The following is a 10,000-nucleotide window of genomic DNA, read 5'->3' as shown; positions in this document are numbered from 1 at the left end:
TCTTTATTCAGTCTTTTCAGCAATAAAACAAACACACATGTGTGTGTGGTAACTCAGTTTCTCCACGATAAGGATCACTCCTTCACTGCTCAGACACTCCGTGTCAGACTCTCAGTCTTTCTCTGTTGTGTGTACGGAGTCCCAGTCCAACTCTCTCTCCCAGCTCTCTCCCGGCCGCGGCTTAAATGCGCTCTCTCCCTGCCAATTACTGCAATCAGAAACAGGTGTTCGTCATCTGTGCTTGACCTACTTACCTGCCGCTCCGCTCTGAGCTCTCTCTCCCGCTGCAGACCTCGCAGAACCACGCCCCCCTTGCCACAAATATTATTTCACTTTTAGACCGGCCTGCGGTTGAGCTCACGTTTTGGTGGAAAACACACAGGTGGACTACTATTACATGTAAAAAAGACATTTTACTCACATAGGTGTGTTGGACCATTCCTGTCGGATCCAATATACAAGGCACAGCATCGTGTTTTAATCTCAATATGTCTGCAAATCCAGCAGCGAGCTGAGACTTGTTTACGAACGAATGTCTTCCCCACGTCAGCTGGAACTTCATTAAAAATAAATGTAGTAGTATCACACAATCATAATATATTAGGATCTGAAGGAAGCTTATGCAGCGACTGTGTTCTTCCACAATATCTTGCTCTCTTCTTCAGTATGTTTATTGCTGCTGGCTAGCTGCTTATCATTCTGTAGAGGCGGTGTTTCATCACATGATTACGTAAAGATGCGGCACACGATCGTTTTCTGGGCCTGGTGTCTATAAAAGCTTTTCTTTGACTAACAAGGAAGTTTTCAGCTCTGAAACGTATAGGATAATCTTATATTACCATGACCTTTCACATATCAAAAGCTCAAGGGGAAGTTGATTTCTTAATTCATCACCCCTTAAAGGGATCGTTCACTTTAAAATGAAAATTATGTCATCCGTTAATCACCCTCAAGCTATTTCAAACCTGTATGAATTTTTTTCTTCAGCTGAACACAAGGGAAGATATTTTGAAGGATGTCAGTAACCAAACAGTTAACTGGAGCCATTGACTTCCATAGTATTTTTTTTCCCTACTGTGGAAGTCAATGGCTCTAGTTAACTGTTTGGTTACTGGCATTCGTCAAAATATCTTTCCTTCTGTTCAGCTGAAGAAAGAAATTCATACAGGTATGAAACAACTAGAGGGTGAGAAAGGGATGAAAGAATTTTCATTTTAAGGTGAACTATCCCTTTAAACTAAACTTGTCAATCTGTGGGCGGCGCCCCCTGGTGGGACAGAGAGGTATCGCAGGGTGCGTGGCCCAGGCGAAATCAATCAAATAAAATAAAAAAGTTCTGTTCTGATTTTTTTGGGCCTTGCAGCTCTGAAGTTTAAGAAGATTCCTCAGATCATGTTGAGGGAAGGTGTGCTGTAATAGTCACTCCTCATTTTGTCCTGCATGTTCGCTGCTCCCCGTCCCTCTCGACAGGATTTGACTTGCCCAGATTCCATGTCAAATGTCACGACACAGACCCCCCCGACCCCCCCATTGTGTGGTTAATATCTCCAGGCTATTGTGCGGTAGAGATGCTGTTGTCCAGGGTGGTTTTGGGGTTTAATGTTTGAGGTGTCTCATGTTTCTGTGGAGTACGTGCTACTTTGCATTGTCTGTTTGTATTGTCAGTATTTTGGTACCTCCTGGATTCAAGACAAGTCTTTTGAGGCATCATTTTGTCCCGTAGATAAACATGTAAATATTTAATGACTTCAAAGCTTATTGGAAATGGACTCAAAAATTGAGATTCACAGTTGAGAACTTTTTCTTGACCTGCTTATCTTAGTTTCATTTTTTTTGAGAGAGAGAGAGAGAGAGAGAGAGAGAGAGAGAGAGAGAGAGAGAGAATATTGTATATGTGAATGAAATATATATTATTTTTTTATTATTTTTATTTATTTATATATTTATGTTATATTAAATATATATATATATATATATATATATATATATATATATATATATATATATATATATATATATATATATATATATATATATATATATATTTAAAACCCACATCCATGTACATGCGTTCTATTTATTACATTTTATTTATTATTTTTATTTTATTTTATTTATGCTCTTGTTTGTGGATGCACACACGTCTTGCTTTCCATAAGATTTAAAGTGTTTTTTGTGTGTCATTCCTCCCATCCACATAGCTTCTTTATCTCCCTCTGAATGTTGATGGCCTGAAGAAAGAGGCCTGGCTTGTGTGCCTGACCTCTGACTCCAGATTCCTGAGGAGTTTTATCTGTGTGTGAACCTTGACCTCTGACTGGCTCCACGGAGCCTCTTCAGGGTTGTGGGTCTCAATGACACACACTCCTTACCTAACCGTCCAATCATGGCAGGGCTGCTGTATTTGCCCTGCTCTAGTCAGTCTGGACTGATAGAGATCCGTTCACCAGCACACCAGCTTTAAAGACTCATTCTGCCAATATCAGTGATCATCTAATGCTTCATCTGTCCCAGATCCATATCTAGGCCTTTAACCCTTAATCTGATCATAGTTTATCAGTGCTCATTGTTTTCTCTGTAACCGTAATTGGGCAGCTGACATGACACAACTAATCTGCATTTTCTTGTTTGATTATTATAAATTCAGCTTTCCTGACCTCACATTATTTGAGGAACTCAATTAATAAGTTAAAAACTGTAATAAAAACTAAAGCTACAATAAAATATAAATATTAAATGAAAAATTTCACTTAAAATTTTTAAAAATTTAACTGAAATAAATTTAAGCTCTAATAAAATTAATTAAATTAATATATATATATATATATATATATATATATATATATATATATATATATATATATAATTTTAGTGTTAAGTTTTAGTAGGTTATATACTTAATATATATATATATATATATATATATATATATATATATATATATATATACATTTTTAAAAATTTAACTGAAATAAATTTAAGCTCTAATAAAATTAATTAAAATATGTATATATATATATATATATATATATATATATATATATATATATATATATATATATAATTTTAGTGTTAAGCTTTAGTAGGTTATATGCTTTATATATATATATATATATATATATATATATATATATATATATATATATATATATATATATATATATATATATATATATATATATATATATATATATATATTAAGCATATAACCTACTAAAACTTAACACTAAAATTATATATTTATTATAATGTGTGTGTGTGTATATATATATATATATATATATATATATATATATATAGAGAGAGAGAGAGAGAGAGAGAGAGAGAGAGAGAGAGAGAGAGAGAGAGAGAGAGAGAGAGAGAGAGAGAGAGAGGGAGACTAATAAAAATGACAAAACAACAAACCTACTAAAATTGAAACTTAAGATTATACTGAAAATATAAAAATAAAAGCTATTTAAAAATATTCATAAATAATAACATAAACTGAAATAAAAAATAGTTACAATGACATAGCTGTATATAGATGAAGATATGGATTGAAATATATATATATATATATTCATGTATATATAGCTATTTCAAAATATTTAATAGTTTATATATAATATTAATGAATTTTGTCCCCACAGGACTGTTTATATGAATTGCACAAAAGCAGAACAATTAAATAATAGTAAAAAAAACTTCACAGAATCACTGATATTCCCTGTATATGTATTATATGACTGTAAATGTGCGTTTGAACCCGTATCATGATGTTGAAGAAAGTTGATGTTATTAGTTCCGTTGTAATCCCTGAGGATATGAAGCTCAGAACATGATCAGTCGTGTCAGTATTGAAGCTCTGTGTTGTGTAGCGCCACCATGTGACCAAAGTGAAAACTACAGGACAGTGTAAGTCATAAGATAACTAATACAGATGCCACACTTAAAGCATTTATTATATATTAACATAAATACAATCAAAAGAAAACTAGAAATAGTTTTGTGTTGTAAAATTTCTACAAAATTATGTTGCGTAAGTTTTTTACATGGCCGAGTGCATGGCACAATCTGAAAATGTCAAAAAATAAATGATATAGTTCACTTTAGTTATATAATCTAATGACTACACTGCAAAAAATGCTTTTCTTACTTAGTATTTGTGTCTTGTTTCTAGTCCAAACATCTAAAAATTATTAAAACAAGAAGTATTTACTAAGCAAAAGTAATTGTCTTGTTTTAGGGGAAACAAAACTCAAAATTAAAAGAGTTTTTGATTAAAATAAGCAAAATAATCTGCCAGTGGGGTAAGTAAAATAACCTTAAAATAACATTATTTTTCTTACCCCGCTGGCAGATTATTTAGCTCATTTTAAGCAAAAAATCTCTTAATTTTGAGTTATTTTCCAAAATAAGACAATAATTTTTACATGTCTAGTAAATGTTTCTTATTGTAAGAATTTTTAGATATTTAGACTAGAAACAAGACAAAAATACTAAGTAAGAAATGCATTTTTTGCAGTGTAGTAATGGCTCTTTGTGAGTGCAATAAATATAAAATAATTTGTATATCCCGTCTAATAAATGCAAAAAAGAGTAAGAAGTAACTAAGTTTTTTATTGCAATTTTTAATAATGTGATTCTTAGATGTCATTTGAATATCATACCAGTCAATTGTCTGTCAGTCCGGGCGGGGTCTCTCTATGGTCCTTTAGGGTCGTGGGTTTGGTCATGTGACTGTCCTCTCTGTGTCTGTGTGTGTTTCCCATGGCCTTTGGGTCTGTGATTTAACCTCTGGCCTGGTTGTGAATGGGATGTGACCGCGAGTCAGTGGTCAGTCATTGAGGGGGTGCGGGCAGATGGATGGCCTGAACGGGGGATGGACACTCGTCTTTTGTATCGAGGATCGACTGCAAACTCACTGACCAACACCTCTAGCTCAGGGCATCTGCCGCTGATTAGACACGTGCACACTGCACGCGCTAAACACACGGCACGGCTATCTCACACACACACGCTTCAGCTGACATGTCATACATCTGCTGTTACATACGTGCAGCCGAGAGCTCCTTCTCTTATAACCCGTTCACACAGAAACGTACCAAACCTTTAGAAAATATGATCACAATTACGTGCATTAAGGGTCCTGCACACTGTGTGATTTTTCCAAATCCTTTGGGAATGTTGTTTGTCAGACTGTACGAACATGATCCCCGCTGTAAGCCATCTCACACTGTAAGATCTCAGCTGTCATTAATGTCAGACTGTACGATAGTCAAGGTGCGGTAAAAACGGACACGCACAAGGAGTTTTCTATCATCAATGAATGAAGCGTTCGGTGACGGTGAGCTGCATTACACGCAGGACTGAAATGGAGGCTACAAAGAAATCTCTAGCTCTCATTTTGGTCATAGTTTATGTTAAAAAACAGAGATATTTGACGATCGTCGTAGGAGAAGTCACACTGCAGGTTTGTGTGCCAAATCTTCTGACACTGCCAGAATTTAGTCTGAGGTAAATTTTATCGCAGCGCTCATTAATCGGCTGCCGGTGAACATGTCAAACTAGCGACCAAAGACGTCAGATTTTAGCCTGGGATCTGAGGAATCTTTTAGGATTTGCTTAATTTGTCTCAGACGGCCAAATCGTGGCCAAAATCGCACAGTGTGCACCCGGCTTTACAGGAATCTGTATTTTCCCATGACTCCTCATGCAATTATATATATACACATCACATTATTCATAATATTCTGGTCGATTTGATGCCTATTTTAAATGGAACGGAAACAGATTTTAAACTTGATTTTGTTTTTGTCTCTGTCTTTACTACAGACCCCAGGAAGAAGTACCACGTCAAACTCTTGGCCTTTAGTTTCATGGGTGACGGGTACCAGGCGGACCAGACCATCAGCACGCCAGGATGTGTTTGTGAGTCCAGAGACACACACATATTCATGTCATGTGGTACAAACATTACTCAGAAAGTGATAGTTTTAAGCATATAGCTCAGAGGTCTTCAACCCTGCTCCTGGGGACCCACTGTCCTGCAAAGTTTATCTCCAACCTGCTTCAGCACACCTGTCTGTGTATTTTTAACATGTGCTCCTGAAGATCTTGATTATCTTCACCTGTCTTTATTTAGGGTTAGAGCTAAACTCTGCAGGACAGTGGGTCCCCATGAGCAGGGTTGAAGACCTCTGATATAGCTTCCTTTTGCAGAATGGGATTCATGTAACACTTTAGTTAACTTAAACTAACAATTAACATTACTTCTAAAGCATTTCTTAATCTTAGTTCATGTTATTATCAACATTTACTGGTACATTAAAAATAAAAGTATTATTAATATTTCTAATGGGCCTGAGCTAACATGAATTAACAATGAACTAATATAAACAAAGATTAATAAATACTGTAACACACACTCATACACTCACACTTACATACACTTTCACACACACACATACACACACACACACACACACACACACACACACACACACACACACACACACACACACACACAAAATTCTCTCATCACACATCAAAGCTACTCAGACAATACTCTAACGCCCACACATACACACCCACATTCACACACAAACCTACTCACACACACACACACACACACACACACACACACACACACACACACACACACACACACACACACTCACACACACACACACACACACACACACACACACACACACACACTCTCTCTCTTTCTCACACACACTAAATAGTGTAATAGCATCATTTGAGCATGTTATGTTTGTTTGTTTGCAGCGGTCCGTGATCGTCTGGTCCCGCCCCCTCCGCCACCTCATCATGTTTACGCCCACAGTAACTCCTCCTCCTCGGTGTTCCTGCACTGGGCCCGGCCCGCCTTCACCAGCGCACAGACGGTCAACTACACGGTCCGCTGTAACCCTGTCGGACTGCAGAACGCCTCGCTGGTGCTTTACCTGCAGACGTGAGTACCGACACACTGTATTTGTGTATGTATAGCCAATTCACACCGTGATGGCAAATGCGGACAATCACCAGATTACAGTACGTCACTTCTCACACATTACACGACCCGACAAGCGCTGGTCCGGAATTAAAGGCACAATATGTAAGTTTTCTAGTTAACCACTAGAACAATGTTATATAATTCATACACTACACGTTTGAGTATATAGTATAATAGCATAGGGTTTAGTGTTTCATTTGCCACATCCTCTCATGTGTCATGTGTGATCCTGCAGTTTGGCCCAGAGTTTGATGGTCAGTGATTTGGACCCAAACACCAATTATGAGTTTGCGGTTCGTCTTCATTTGGATCAGCTTTCCAGCCCATGGAGCCCTGTGGTCTACCAGACCACACTGCCTGAAGGTAAACATATGTGTTATATTTATATATATTACACGGTAGTATTGAAAAAAAATATTACAGTTTTTTTACAGACGCTAGGACACATTTCTCAATACTTAGGTCCCTTTTGCCAAACTCTTCACACAGTTCTCCTAACCAACTTTCAGCTTTGGCAAAGCAGTTCATTTCACATTCAAAATGCACTACAACTACCAAAACACTTTATTCAGGTCTCATATCAACTCGCAAATAGCAAAGTTGACAAATACACTGTCACCCACAAAACAATGACCTAAAAAACAATAACAACATGTGGCATTATACAATGTTTTCTTGTGTAAAACAAGGACACATCTATGTTTATAATTCACTGCAGTATATGTTATGCCTGGTTCAGACTACACGATATTAGCCCGAATTTGGCACGATCTGTTTGACGTAAGGTGTCGTAGGGATTCGGAAACGATAATGGACGTCGGGACGCAAGAATCGATCGTTTCATCTCGTATAATGTGTCATAGTATACGACAACCGAATCCGCGTCAGCGATAGTTCACGACGTCATGACAGAAAGACTAGCATGTTTAATTTTTTTTTCGGTCCTTCACGACGGGTTCTGTCACGTGTGACGCTGACCAACCGGAGCACAGACAGTTTTCGTACACAGCTTTCAAACACGGCGAAACGCATGAGAGATGACAGAGCGGCTAACTTTAGGTGGAATTATAAAATGGAGGACAGGTTCGTGGAGTTGTGGCAATAGTATTCCTGCCTGTACGATGTGTCATCGACGGACTACCATAACCAAAAAAGAAAAATGCTGGCGAACGATAGCGGAAGCCCTTCAGGAACCCGGTGAGAAACGTTACTGGAATGTAAGCTTAAAATATGTTTTACAAATGCGTTGTGGTGGCAAGCTTTTACTACTGGCTAATAACTAAATATTTAATATAAAAAGAACAATATTTTACCTCAAGTTCTCTTTGGAGGATTGACAGCCCATAATGTCCTCTTCCAGCAAGCCAGAAACATGTTCTTTGTTGGGTTTTCTTTCTATTTTTGCACTTTTCTAAACATAAAACAGCCAAAACACGCTGCTTCAGACATTGTTTGTTAATAATTTAATAATAATTCATTACATTTATATAGCGCTTTTCTAGGCACTCAAAGCGCTTTACATAGAAGGGGGAATCTCCTCAACCACCACTAATGTGCAGCATCCACTTGGATGATGCGACGGCAGCCATTTTGCGCCAGAATGCCCACCACACACCAGCTGATTGGTGGAGAGGAGACAGTGATGAAGCCAATCAGGAGAGGGGGATTATTAGGAGGGATTATTAGGAGGCCATGATGGACAGAGGCCAATGGGCAAATTTGGCCAGGATGCCGGGGTTACACCCCTGCTCTTTATCGAAGGACATCCTAGGATTTTTAACGACCACGGAGAGTCGGGACCTCGGTTTAACGTCTCATCGGAAAGACGGTGCTCTTTGTCAGTATAGTGTCCCCATCACTATATCAGTATATATCCCCATCACTGGGGTGTTAGGACAACACAGACCACAGGGTGAGCGCCCCCTGCTGGCCTCACTAACACCTCTACCAGCAGCTCCTGGTTTTCCCAGTTGGTCTCCCATCAGGTACTGACCAGGCTCAGCCCTGCTTAGCTTCAGCGGGAAACCAGTCTTGGGCTACAGGGTGATGTGGCTGCTGGTTACGCTCTTGTTTCTTAAAGTCAATGGCATCACGCATGTTGTGACAACAAGCGATGATTGGTCGAGTAGCAGCGTGTAGTCTGACATGTTTCTAGTCCAGGACACAACAAGATTTTAGGAGTAAAAATCGCGTAATCTGACACAGTAACTATCGTAACATACAAAAATATCTTGTAGTCTGAACCAGACATTACTGGATTGAATCAGACATGATGCAGAATTCGTCAATATTTTATGTTGTTTCTTTTTATTTTTTTGCACTGAGTAATTCCAAAATTCAAGAATTTGTATACACGCCATCCACTGAATTCAAATTTCATCAGATTTGGCTGCACTCTGTCATTGAGAGACCATGATTTACTGTGATCCCCACATATAAATGCCTCATTCATTCATTCATTCATTCATTCATTCATTCATTCATTCATTCATTCATTCATTCATTCATTCATTCATTCTACATGATCAATTACAGTAGCTCCAATCTCATCTTCTTACAGCTCTTGATCTTTCTCTTATTCTTCTTCCACCATCCTCACCCCCTCCCAGCCGCTCTTCTTCCTCTTTCAGCCACTTCTCTATCTCTGGCTGGGTCCATGTTTACATCACAATACAAAACTATTCAGCAGTTGTCTCCTTTTGTAATGAAATTGTAAGAGTAACACCTGTGTAGATGTTCATCTACAATGAGAGTCGGCTGTGGCTGGTCCAATTATTTTTATAGCATTTAATTTTAAGATTTAAAATATATGTAGAAATGTAGCAAATTGCTGTATTATTCAGTTTTGGATTATGTTATTGTTTTGAACATAAGTTTAACAGTTTTGAAAACATGTGCAAATTGGCCTGTAAAAGAATTCATGAAATTTGAGAGATGTAGTCATTGAATGCATTTTGTGCCAAAGCAATGATAATTGATCCTCACACTGCAAAAAAT

At 37.7% G+C, this 10,000-nt stretch overlaps 1 protein-coding gene across 1 annotated transcript in view; it reads left to right on the top strand.

The window, feature by feature from the left end:
* LOC137043054 (protogenin A) overlaps positions 1-10,000 on the top strand; it is a 63,910-nt gene that overhangs the window by 43,347 nt on the left and 10,563 nt on the right. Inside the window, exons 11-13 of the mRNA XM_067419115.1 lie at positions 5,818-5,913; positions 6,775-6,961; positions 7,239-7,366. Coding sequence (XP_067275216.1) covers positions 5,818-5,913; positions 6,775-6,961; positions 7,239-7,366 — 411 coding nt within the window. The remainder of the gene's footprint in view (positions 1-5,817; positions 5,914-6,774; positions 6,962-7,238; positions 7,367-10,000) is intronic.

This window comes from Pseudorasbora parva, chromosome 16 (assembly GCF_024679245.1).
Source record: "Pseudorasbora parva isolate DD20220531a chromosome 16, ASM2467924v1, whole genome shotgun sequence".
NCBI lineage: Eukaryota > Metazoa > Chordata > Actinopteri > Cypriniformes > Gobionidae > Pseudorasbora > Pseudorasbora parva.
The sequence above is the reverse complement of the archived record's forward strand: the minus strand, read 5'-3'. Positions and strand labels throughout refer to the sequence as shown.